This window comes from Cuculus canorus, chromosome 1 (genome assembly GCF_017976375.1).
Source record: "Cuculus canorus isolate bCucCan1 chromosome 1, bCucCan1.pri, whole genome shotgun sequence".
In the NCBI taxonomy this organism is placed as follows: Eukaryota; Metazoa; Chordata; class Aves; order Cuculiformes; family Cuculidae; genus Cuculus; species Cuculus canorus.
Window position 1 is genome coordinate 208,815,482 of NC_071401.1, and position 12,866 is coordinate 208,828,347.

The 12,866-nt window shown below is 65.2% G+C and overlaps 1 protein-coding gene across 1 annotated transcript; it reads left to right on the forward strand.

Annotated features, from left to right (window-relative positions):
* Positions 1 to 3,908: 3,908 nt before the first annotated feature.
* On the forward strand, positions 3,909 to 11,993 carry LOC104061371 (uncharacterized). The gene is made up of 19 exons (XM_054057882.1): positions 3,909 to 3,990; positions 5,553 to 5,900; positions 6,000 to 6,108; positions 6,195 to 6,311; positions 6,478 to 6,545; positions 6,619 to 6,753; positions 6,880 to 7,065; positions 7,163 to 7,265; positions 7,356 to 7,497; positions 7,577 to 7,760; positions 7,863 to 7,962; positions 8,046 to 8,164; positions 9,402 to 9,439; positions 9,636 to 9,748; positions 9,842 to 9,990; positions 10,211 to 10,305; positions 10,597 to 10,675; positions 10,954 to 11,062; positions 11,430 to 11,993. The coding sequence occupies exons 2-19, from the start codon at positions 5,553 to 5,555 to the stop codon at positions 11,501 to 11,503; spliced, it is 2,268 nt and encodes a 755-aa protein (XP_053913857.1). The 5' UTR covers positions 3,909 to 3,990; the 3' UTR covers positions 11,504 to 11,993.
* Positions 11,994 to 12,866: the final 873 nt, after the last annotated feature.

Here is a 12,866-nt window from a genome sequence, read left to right on the forward strand (position 1 = left end):
AATCCCTCTGCACCCCAACTCGCTGCACCCCGCTCCCTGTGCACCCCAACTCGCTGCACCCCGCTCCCTGTGCTCCCCAATCCCTGTGCACCCCAACTCGCTGCACCCCGCTCCCTGTGCACCCCAATCCCTGTGCACCCCAACTCGCTGCACCCCGCTCCCTGTGCACCCCAATCCCTGTGCACCCCAACTCACTGCACCCCGCTCCCTGTGCACCCCAACTCACTGCACCCCAACTCACTGCACCCCACTCCCTGTGCACCCCAATCCCTGTGCACCCCAACTCACTGCACCCCACTCCCTGTGCACCCCAATCCCTGTGCACCCCAACTCGCTGCACCCCAATACCTGTGCACCCCAACTCACTGCACCCCAATCCCTGTGCACCCCAATCCCTGTGCACCCCAACTCACTGCACCCCGCTCCCTGTGCTCCCCAATCCCTGTGCACCCCAACTCGCTGTACCCCAATCCCTGTGCACCGCAATCCCTGTGCACCCCAACTCACTGCACCTCGCTCCCTGTGCTCCCCAATCCCTGTGCACCCCAACTCGCTGTACCCCAATCCCTGTGCACCCCAATCCCTGTGCACCCCAACTCACTGCACCTCGCTCCCTGTGCTCCCCAATCCCTGTGCACCCCAACTCGCTGCACCCCAATCCCTGTGCGCCCCAACTCACCGCACCCCAATCCCTGTGCACCCCAACTCATTGCACCCCGCTCCCTGTGCTCCCCAATCCCTGTGCACCCCAACTCACTGCACCCCGCTCCCTGTGCACCCCAATCCCTCTGCACCCCGCTCCCTGTGCACCCCAATCCCTGTCACCCCAATCCCTGTGCACCCCAACTCACTGAACCTTGTTCCCTGTGCACCCCGATCCCTGTGCACCCCAACTCACTGCACCCCAATCCCTGTGCACCCCGATCCCTGTGCACCCCAACTCACTGCACCCCGCTCCCCGTGCACCCCAATCCCTGTGCACCCCAACTCACTGCAGCCCGCTCCCTGTGCACCCCGCTGCCTGTGCACCCCAACTCACTGCACCTCGCTCCCTGTGCACCCCAATCCCTGTGCACCCCAATCTCTCCGCCCCATCTCACCATGCGCCCCACTCCCTGTTCACAGACGCCCCACACCCTGGTCCCCGTGTACCCCATCCGTGTGCACCCCGATCCATCCCATACCGCAGTCTCCGTGTGCTCTGCTCTAACACACACAGCCCCACACACCCCACAACCCCATGCACCCCCCCAAACCGTGTAGCCCATCCCTGTGCACCCCCATCCCCGTGCACCCCCAAACACCGCGTGGCCTCATCCCTGCATACTCTGAATCGCTGAGCATCCCCAGCCCCGCACCCCCTGGTCGCTGTGCACCCCCAAACACCGCACACCCCCATCCCCGTGCACCCTGGATCCCCGTGCACCCCCATCCCCGTGCACCCCAATCCCCACACACCCCACGTCCCCACTCACCCGAGATCCCTGAGCATCCCTGTCCCCGTGCACCCCCAGACACTGTGAACCCCACACCTCGGCACAACCAGGATCCCTGTGCACCCCCACGCTGCGCACCCCCATACTCTGCACACCCCAATCCCCACACATGCCGCATCCTGTGCACCCCCATACCCTGCACATCCGTGGCCCCGGGCACCCCCATACACCGGGCACCCCAGCCCCACACCCCCCCCATCCCTGAGGCACCCCGATACACCCCACATCCCCACACACCCCCATACACCGTGCACCCCAATCCCCGTGCACCCACATCCCTGCGCCGCCGGCCCCACGCACCCCATATGCCCGTGCACCCCCCTACCATGTGCCCCCCACTCCCTGATGTCCGACATCCCTGTGCCTCCCCCACACACTGCGCACCCCAATCCTCACGCCCCCGATCCCAATGCACCCACACTCCTGCGCCCCTCAGCCCCACGCACCCCCATCCCCGTGCACCCCAGAGCCCTGCACCCCACATCCTCACGCACCCCGATTCCCCTGCACCCCCATCCCCACATCCCAGTGCCCCCCAGCCCCACGCACCCCATATCCCCGCGCACCCCCATACACTGCACACTGTGCATCCCGATCCCTGTGGCCCCGACCCCCACACACCCCATATCCCCATGCACCCCACATCCCCGCGCCCCCCAGCCCTCCACACTCCACATCCCAGTGCCCCCCATACACTGTGCACCCCAATCCCCACACGCCCCCATATACTGTGCACCCCAATCCCCACACTCCCCCATACACTGTGCGCCCCGATCCCCACGCACCCCCATACACTGTGCGCCCTGATCCCCACGCAGCCCAATATACTGTGCACCCCAATCCCCACGCACCCCCCATCCCAGTGCATCCCTGACCCGCACCCCCCAATCCCCACCCCCCCATCCCAGTGCATCCCTGACCCGCACCCCCCAATCCCCACGCCCCCCACATCCCAGTGCATCCCTGACCCGCACCCCCCAATCCCCACACACCCCATATCCCAGTGCATCCCTGACCCGCACCCCCCAATCCCCACACCCCCCCCATCCCAGTGCATCCCTGACCCGCACCCCCAATCCCCACACCCCCCACATCCCAGTGCATCCCTGACCCGCACCCCCAATCCCCACACCCCCCATATCCCAGTGCATCCCTGACCCGCACCCCCCAATCCCCACCCCCCCCCCATCCCAGTGCATCCCTGACCCGCACCCCCAATCCCCACACCCCCCATATCCCAGTGCATCCCTGACCCGCACCCCCCAATCCCCACCCCCACATCCCAGTGCATCCCTGACCCGCACCCCCAATCCCCACACCCCCCATATCCCAGTGCATCCCTGACCCGCACCCCCCAATCCCCACACCCCCACATCCCAGTGCGTCCCTGACCCGCACCCCCCAATCCCCACGCCCCCCCATCCCAGTGCATCCCTGACCCGCACCCCCCAATCCCCACACCCCACATCCCAGTGCATCCCTGACCCGCACCCCCCAATCCCCACACCCCCCCCATCCCAGTGCATCCCTGACCCGCACCCCCCAATCCCCACACCCCACATCCCAGTGCATCCCTGACCCGCACCCCCCAATCCCCACACCCCCCACATCCCACTGCATCCCTGACCCGCACCCCCCAATCCCCACACCCCCACATCCCAGTGCATCCCTGACCCGCACCCCAATCCCCACACCCCCCCATCCCAGTGCATCCCTGACCCGCACCCCCCAATCCCCACACCCCCACATCCCAGTGCATCCCTGACCCGCACCCCCCAATCCCCACACCCCCACATCCCAGTGCATCCCTGACCCGCACCCCCCAATCCCCACACCCCCACATCCGAGTGCATCCCTGACCCACACCCCCCACATCCCAGTGCATCCCTGACCCGCACCCCCCAATCCCCACATCCCAGTGCATCCCTGACCCGCACCCCCCAATCCCCACACCCCCACATCCCAGTGCATCCCTGACCCGCACCCCCCAATCCCCACCCCCCCACATCCCAGTGCATCCCTGACCCGCACCCCCCAATCCCCACACCCCCACATCCCAGTGCATCCCTGACCCGCACCCCCCAATCCCCACACCCCCCCCATCCCAGTGCATCCCTGACCCGCACCCCCCAATCCCCACACCCCCACATCCCAGTGCATCCCTGACCCGCACCCCCCAATCCTCACACCCCCACATCCCAGTGCATCCCTGACCCGCACCCCCCAATCCTCACACCCCCCACACCCCCGTGCCCCACACCCCCGCGTACCCCCATACACCGCACCCCCCAATGCCCCCACTCCCCACATCCCCACCCCCCCCATTCTCCTCTCCCCGCCCCCTCCTCCCCCGCCCCCCCCGCCGCGGCTCTCGCGCATGCGCGGCCCCTCCCTTAAATAGGGTCGGGGCGGGACCCCCCGGGACCCTCCGCACCCCCCGATATGGACAGCGAGGGGAGAGCCCCGCGCTGCTGCTGCGCCGGGGACGGCAACGGTGAGGGGGGGCTCCCCCAGGGCTCCCCCCCCCCCCCCACACACCTCGAGGCTCCCCCCGTCCCACCCCGGGCACTGGGGGGGCTCCCCCCGTCCCACCCCGGGCACTGGGGGGGCTCCCCCCGTCCCACCTCGGGCAGTGTGGGGGGGTGTGGTTTCTGTCCCACCCCGAGCGTCGCGCCGGGGGGTGTCCCCCCCCCCCCTTCTTGAGCACCAGGGGGTCCCCCTGTTCCATCCTGGGCACCGGGGGTCCCCCGTTCCACCCCGAGCGTTGTATTTGGGGGGGGCTCCCCCATTCCAGGTATTGGAGGGTCCCCCCATCCTATCCCAGATATTGGAGGGATCCCTGTCCCACCCCTTGTCTCAGCCCGGGCACTGGGGGGGGCTCACCCCTCGTCTCACCCCGGGCACTGGGGGGCTCCCCCTTGTCTCAGCCCGGGCACTGGGGGGGGGGGGCTCCCCCCTCTTGTCCCACCCCGGGCACTGGGGGGGCTCCCCACCTCGTCCCACCCTGACCATCGCTCTGAGCACGGGGATGGACCCCCCCGCGTGGGCATTGGGGGTTCCCCCTCCATGGATCACCCTGGTACTGGGGTGCCCCCCCCCCCCCCAGGGCACCGTGTGGACCTCCCCCCAAGTGCCGCTGTAGGCAGCGGGGGGGCTCCCACCCCATTGTGGGTGCCAAGGGGTCCCAGATCCCCCCCTCCTCACACCGAGGGGGGGGGACCTGGAGTGGGGAGCAGCCCTGAGAGGGACTTGGGGTGCAGTGGGGGAGAAGGTCGAGAGGAGCCCCCCCGTGTCCTGGGCTGCATCCAGAGCAGCGTGGCCAGCAGGGAGGGACGGATTCTGCCCCTCTGCTCCGCTCCGGGGACACCTCCTCGGGAGAATTGTGTCCAGGTCTGGAATCCTCAGCAGAAGGAGGAGATGGAGCTGTTGGAAGGGGTCCAGAGGAGGCTCCAAGGATGCTGCGAGGGCTGAGAACCTCCCGTCCGAGGACAGCTGAGAGAGTTGGGGTTGGGGAGAAGAGAAGGCTCCCAGGAGACCTCAGAGCAGCTTCCAGTGCCGGAAGGGGCTCCAGGAGAGCCGGAGAGGGGCTGTGGATCAGGGAGTGCAGGGACAGGATGAGGGGAATGGTTTTGAGCTGAAAGAGGGGAGATGGAGGTGAGATCTTGGGGAGAAATGTTCTCCTGAGAGGGTGGTGAACCCCTGGCCCAGGCTGCCCATGGAAGCTGTGGCTGCCCCATCCCTGGAGGGGTTCCAGGCCAGGTTGGATGGTTCTTGGAGCCCCTGATCCAGCGGGAGGTGTCCCTGCCCATGGTGGGGGGTGGGACTGGATGGGCTCGGAGGTCCCTTCCCACCACCCCATTCCATGGTTCTGTTATTCCTCCCTGGGCACTGGTGCCCCCCCCCGTGTCACCTTGGTGCCACCTGGGGGTTCTGCACATCTCTGGTGGGGTTTGGGGACCCGGGTGACATCCCAGCACAGCAGCCCATGGTTGTCCTGCGGTGCTGAGACTGGGCAGGATTCGGCCCCAGCATGACTCCGCCCCCCCCCCTCCACAGATGTCCCCAAAGTCACCGAGCCCCCGGGTGACAGCGATGCCCCCCGACGGGGCTCTCTCTGCGACCGTCACTGCGCCGCCATCAACAACGTGCAGGGTGACCTCGGTGACCTGGGCTGCCACCTGCACCGTCCCCGCGTCCCCCCGGGTAGGTGGGCCGTGGGCCGGGCTGGGCGTGGAGCCCAGGGGGGTCCAACACCCCCTGTCACCCCGTATCTCGCCCGCAGCCGTGTCCCCCGCCACCTGCTGCCACCAGCACTCGGAGGAGGTCTGTGAGAGCTGCGTGGTGAAAACCACGCTGACAGCCGAGAACGCTGTGGAGGCCAACAAGCTCTCCAACAACTACAAGGTGGGCGGCCGTGGCGTGGGTGGGGGCACCTGGGGGGGCTCTTGGGCGGCGGTAATGGTTTTTCTCCCTTTACTCAAAACCCTCCCCATGTCTGTGCAGTTCGGCTTCAAGAAATGGAAGAGCCACGTGACGGCGCGGCCCTGGGAGGACCGATCGGAGATCGTCAAGGAGCTCTACTCCGACCTCAACATCATCCGGGGCTCCAGCGGTGGGTGGCCTTGGACCCCCCGTGCCGTGGTGGCGTGGGTTTGGGATGGTGATGACGGTTCCATCCGGTGCCCTCCCCTCCCGCAGGGTCCACGATGACGTGCGGCAACGTCCTCTACCTGCTGCTCTTTGGCTGGTGGCTCTCGGTCCTCTACGTCCTCATGGCTGCTGTGATGTTCATCACCATCGTGGGGGCTCCTTATGGTGAGTCCCAGGTTTGGGGCCCTCGTGCGAAGGGCTGGGGGAGCCGTGGGTCCTCCCGGCTGTGACCGAAGCAGCACCCATGGGTGCTGGGGGGGGCTCCTTCTGTGCAGGGTGACTGATGGGGACACGTTTGTCCCCGGCGGAGCTGACACTCGTGTCCCCGCAGGGCGGCTCTGCTGGGCCCTGGCCGGGTATTTCCTCTGGCCCTTCGGCAAAGTCATCCAGGAGGCAGAGGTAACGGATTGGGAGCCCCGAGGGACAAGCGGGGGTGTCCCGTGCCGCACGGTGACAACCGCCGTCTCCCCAGGTCCCCAAGTCCCGCCGGGCACTGGGCGCCCACGAGGCCGGCGCGGAGGCGAGTGGCGCGCGGGAGAGCTCAGCCCTGCTCGGTGACCCTGCGCCGCGCTGGCGCCTGCGGTGCTGGGCAGGTGCCGGATCCTGGGTGAGCCCCACGCCGGATGCGGTGACACCCCGTCCTGGGCGCCCCCGTCGTGGGGATGGCACCGGTGGGTGCCCCTGGGGGGGGGTTTCAGGGTGGCAAACCCTAACGGCGACTGCCGTTTCGCAGCACCGTGCCGGCACCGTGGCGTGGCTGTGCCTGGCGTACCCGGCGCTGGCGCTGGCCCACGGGCTGGTGTGCGTCACCGCGTGGCTCCTCATCGTCCTCATCCCCGTGGCTAAGCTGAGCGCCCGCGCCGCCGTCCGCGTCCTCCTGCTGCCCCCGGAGCGGGTGCTCGTCCGGCACCTGCGGATGGTGGGTGCCTCTGTGGGGTGAGGGTCCCGCTCCCCGCTCGGTGGGGTTTGGGGGCAGGGGGGTGCTCGGGGCAGTGTCATCCGCTCGTCCCCCGCAGACGGAGGTGCCGCTGGAGGGGCCGGTGATCCTCTGCTGCTACCGCGCCGTCAACCCCTACTACTACAAATACGCTGTGGACGGCATCAACGTCTTTGCGGTCAGTATCCTTGCGTGGTGCGGAGCGGGGAGGGTGCGGGGGCTGCCCCCTACGGCCACCCCACCTCTGCGGTCTCCTTGACTGGCCACCCTAGACCTGCTGCCGCTGGTGCTGGTGACGCTGGTGCTGGGCTACGTGGACAGCCACAACCGCCTGACCAGCTCCCCTGTCAAGTTCTCGCTGGCCCTGCTCTCCATCATGCCGCTCTCCTACTACATCGGGATGGCCATCGCCAGGTGAGCGGCAACGGGAGGGACACGTGGTGACAAATGGGGGACACGTGCCGGCCCCGCTGACTCTCTCCTCCTCCTCCAGCATCTCAGCCCAGAGCAACTTTGCGGTGGGAGCGGTGGTGAACGCCACGTTCGGCTCCATCACGGAGCTCACCTTCTACATCACCGCCCTCATCAAGGGCTCGCGGGAGGGCAACCGCTGCTACGCCGAGATCGTCAAGTCGGCGTTGACGGGGACGCTGGTGGGCTGCGTCCTCTTCATCCCGGTGAGATGGGGCGGCCTCCCCGTGGGGCTCCGCAGGGAGCTGGGAGGGTGCTGCGAGCAAAGCGCTGATGGAGACGCTGGGGGGGTCTTTCTCCGTCCCAAGGGTCTGTGCATGGTGATCGGGGGCATCCGGCACCAGGAGCAGCGGTTCAACAGCCGCTCGGCGGGCGTCAGCTCGGCCCTGCTCTTCCTCTCTGTGGGAGGTGAGTGGGGACGGGGGTGTCCCCGGTCTTGGGGAGGGTCCCACCAGCCCCGGCACCCACCCCGTGTCTGTCCATCCCCACAGGTGTCTTTGCCCCGACGCTCTTCTCCAAGGTGTACGGGAAGCTGATCTGCGGCGAGTGCCACAACGTCACCCAGAACCCGCTGGGCCACTACCTCTGCCACAGCTGTCACTTTGACCTGGTGAGCGCCGGCACGGGGGTCCGGGGTGCTCCGAGCCCACCTGGCTCCTGCCCTTCATAGAATCCCTAGGCTGGAAAAGACCTTGGAAATCGAGTCCGACCATCACTGTCCCCTACTGAACCATCCCTGAGCACCGCGTCTGCCCGGGTTTTGAACCCCTCCAGGGATGGGGACTCCACCACCGCCCTGGGCAGCCTCTGCCAGGGACTGAGAACCCTTGAGGTGAAGAGATTCTTCCTGATGTCCAATCTGAACCAGCCCTGGCACAACTTGAGGTCGTTTCCTCTCATCCCATCCCCTGTCCCTTGGGAGAAGAGACCAGCACCCACCTCTCCACAACCTCCTTTCAGGCAGTTGCAGACAGCGATGCGGTCTCCCCTCAGCCTCCTCTTCTCCAGCCTAAAGAGCCCCAGGGCCCTCAGCTGCCTCTCAGAACCCTTGTTCTCCAGCCCCTTCCCCAGCTCCGTTCCCTTCTCCGGACACTCCATCCCCTCAAGGTCCTTCTTGGAGTGAGGGGCCCAGAACTGAACTCAGGAGTTGAAGGGTGGCCTCTGCAGCATTGAGTCCAGGGGCACAATCCCTGCCCTGCTCCTGCTGGCCACGCTGTTTCTGATCCAAGCAAAGACGCCCTTGGCCTTCTTGGCCACCTGGGCCACTGCTGGCTCATGTTCAGCCGCTGTCAAACAACACCCCCAGGTCCTTCTCCTCCAGGCAGCTTTCCAGCTGCTCTTCCCTAAACCAGGATCTGCTCAGGGTTGTTGCGTCCCGAGTGCAGGACCCGGCCCTGGCCTTGTTGAACTTCATCCTGTTGGTCTCCATGGCCTGGCCAGATCCCTCTGCAGACCCTTCCTGCCCTCCATCCATGGATCCAGCCTGGCCAGATCCCTCTGCAGAGCCTTCCTGCCCTCCATCCGGGGATCCAGCCTGGCCAGATCCCTCTGCAGAGCCTTCCTGCCCTCCATCCATGGATCCAGCCTGGCCAGATCCCTCTGCAGACCCTTCCTGCCCTCCATCCATGGATCCAGCCTGGCCAGATCCCTCTGCAGAGCCTTCCTGCCCTCCATCCGGGGATCCAGCCTGGCCAGGTCCCTCTGCAGACCTTCTCCTGCCCTCCAGCAGATCAGTCCTTCCACACAGCTTCGTGTCACCCCTCGACTCCCTAAGGGTGTCCCCAGTCCCGCGGTGGCAGCGGGGCTGTCCCCTGTCCCCTGCTGACAGACTCTCTTTCTCTCTGCAGATGGGGAGCAATGGTACCCTCTACTACAGCCACGTCCAGTGAGTGTTTCTGGGGTGGGGACGCACTGACCTCGCGCTGGGGTGGCATCTCCTGGGCTGCACTGTGGTCCCGTGTCCCTCCCGGGTCTCCACTACCCCGAGGGGCTCCAGTCCTGCAGCCGCGGCGCAGGGCACCCCATGGGGTCTCCATGCCAGACCCTGGTGGCACTGAGCGCCTGTCACCCGTGTCCCACAGACCCCTGGTGTACACCGTGTCCCTCCTGCTCCCTGCCGCCTACCTCATCGGCCTCTTCTTCACCCTGAAAACCCACTCGCACATCTACGACATCCACATCAGCGACTGTCACAGTGAGTGTCCCCGGACCGCGGGATGCCCTGGCTGCAGGGCCGGTTCTTCTCAGCGCCCTGGGATGTCCCACCTCCTCTCTGCCCTTCCCCCAGTGCCCGGCCACCACCACAGCGCCGTGGTCCACTGGTCTCGCTGGCGGGCCCTGGTCATCCTCCTGCTCTCCACCCTCTGCATGTCGGCTTGCGCAGACCTGGCCACGGAGCACATCAGCCCCATCCTCACCAACTCCACCATCTCACAGGTGAGTGTGGGGACAGGACGGCAGCCAACCTGCTTGGGTGGCCCTGGGGACGAAGATGTGCTCTCCAGGGAGAGGACCCCGCCCTGGCTGTGGGATTGAGCCCCAAAAGCTGGGGGAAGGGTTGAGCTGCTCCACACACTGAGGAGCTGTGGCTGCCCAGGGTTTGGATGTGGTCAGGATCACACCATACGTGTGCGTTGACGTTGCCTCCTCCCTGCAGTACTTCATTGGTGTCACTGTCCTGGCCATGGTGCCCGAGCTGCCGGAAATCGTCAACGGCATCCAGTTTGCCCTGCAGAACAACCTGAGCTTGAGGTGAGGTGACTTGAAGGTTTTGGGGTGTCCTTCGGCGTGGTCCCCCTGCCCTGTCCCGTAGCTGTGCCTCGGTGCCAGTGATGGGCTGCCCAGCTTTGTGCCACTGGTGGGTCAGATCCCTGCCAACCTGCCCTCCAGAGGACTTAAAGCCACCCAAAAATGGGGCCAGAACCAGGTTGGGCTCCACGATTTGGTTCCCTGAGGTGGATTTTTCCTTACGTTGAGCTGAGCAACCCAATGGCTTCCGGAGACCTGGAGTTTGGCAGCTCGTAAGTCCTTTGTCCTCCCTAGCATTGAAATTGGGAACTGCATCGCCGTCCAGGTCTGCATGCTCCAGATCCCCATCCTGGTGCTCTTCACAGTCTTCTACGTGAGTAGCCCCGGGAGAGATCCTGGTGACATCCCCTGCGGGGCTGGGGACACCCAGCGCTCCATGGGACACGGCAAGGGCACAGCCACCGTCCCCAGCGCCTCTTCTCCTCTGCTCAGCACTGGGGAAAGTGGGGTCAGATGTCTCCTACCTTGGCTGATGCCATCCCCATCCCCAGGGATGTGGGGCAGAGGGGGCTCAGGGGGTGACGTGTGACCACAGTCGGTGTGGGGTTGTCTTTGGTAGCCCATAAATCCAACATCCTCTCTGCCCCACAGCCGACCAACTTCACACTTGTCTTCAGCGACCTCCACGTCTACGCCAGCATGTTCAGTGTGGTGCTCATGAACTACATCTTCATGGATGGCAAATGTGACTACTTCCAAGGTGACTGGTGGCCCGTGAGGCTGCTGTGGGACTTGGGGTACCCGCCTTCCTTGTGCCGGTGGAGTGGGGGGGTTCCTGGAGAAGGTCTTGGGGTCATCTGCTTGCCGCAGCTCTTGGCATGCTGTGAGTTGAGCAACTGGGGTCTCGGTTGACCATCCCGGAGGCTCTGGAGTTGCCACCCTGCAGCAGCTCCAAAGGGTATCCCTCTCTTTTCACCCTGAAGAGGGAGTTTTAAACCCCTCTTGAGGTTTTGCAGAGGATTGTGAAAGTCCTCTAAAGCAGCCGAGTCCAGACCATGCCAGAAGGTCTTAAAGGTGACCTCCTTGCCCCAGAGAGTAACTCCTCCCAACATCTCTGTCTGCCCCAGGCACGGTGCTGGTGATGGTCTACTTCATCCTCCTCGCTGTGTACTTCTTTGCCCCATCGCCCAGCGGCTGCTGAGGTTTGGACTCTTGCCTTCTCCAACCTTCTCGTTGGGCTCAGCGCTCATCAAGGCGTTGTCCGGTGTCTCCGGGATTCGGCTGGGCCGGCTCCAGTCCAGAAGCACCGTTTGCTGAAGCTCCTGCCGCTGCCTGGCTCCCCGGTGGAATCCCAACGGGGCTTCGGTGGTGGGAAGGGTGGTGGCCCCAAGGAGCACCCCTGAACCCATGGCCTCGGTGCACCTCACAGAGGGGTTTCCAGCACACACGTGTGGCTGGGAGGGAAATTGTCCTTAGTGGAGGGTCTTGAAGGAGGTTTCTGCGTGGCCTTGAGGACAGATCCCTCCTCAGGAGGAGATGCACTGGGAGAAGATGCTTAAGAGGAGACCCACATCCTTCCAGGCAGTGGGTGATCCCGGGCCTGGGAGGGACTCGGGTCTGGGAATCACATGGGGCTTCTCGATGGTACTAGAAATGCACCAAAAACTGTTTTTCAGCCCTTTTGTCATTAAAGCAGTTTTGTACAAACCAGAAACAAAGTCGTTTCTCCTTAAACGAGCCTTCGGTTGCCTCTCGGTTCCCACCAGCCAGGTGAGGTCTTGGGGTGATGGTCTCTTGGCGCCCACCAAGGCGGCTCTGGGTGGTGGGTGCTGGGTGGCGGTTGGAGCCAGCATCCCCGGGAGGGGAGGAGGACGGCACTCGGTGTCCTCTCACAGCACCGGAGCAGGTGGCAGGAGAGTGCCACCACCATGCCACCGGGATGGAGCCAGCCGTGGGGTGGCTGTGGGCTCTGGCTCTCTCCGTGACCCTCTCTGACCTCCAGCTCATTTCCAGCCTGGTCTTTGTCTGCCACTCCTGGGTCATTCTTGCCGAGAGGGCTACAGCCACCGTCTCCTAAGCAGGAGCAGCAGCCTCGGTGATCTGTACTGCCACCAGTGCTGTTGAACGTCGCCATCAATGGCAAAGACAAGGAGATCAAGGGCACCCTTAGCCAAGGTGACACCCTGGAATCCAGAGGGACATGGACAGGCTGAAGAGGTGAGGCTGTGAGAACCTCGTGAGGTTCAACCAGGCCAAGGGCAAGGTCCTACACCTGGGTCGGGGCAATCCATGGTTTCACTCCAGGCTGGGGGATGCGGTGATTGGGAGCAGCCCTGAGTAGAAGGACTTGGGGTGTTGGGGGAGAAGCTCCACATGAGCCAACAACATGTGCTCCCAGCCCAGAAACCACCCATGTCCTGGTCTGCATCCAAAGCTGTAGGACCAGCAGGGAGGGAGGGGATTCTGCCCCTCTGCTCTGCTCTGGGGAGACCTCATCCGGAGGGTTGGGGCAGTTCTGGAATCCTCAACATAAGGAGGAGATGGAGCTGTTGGAACGGGTCCAG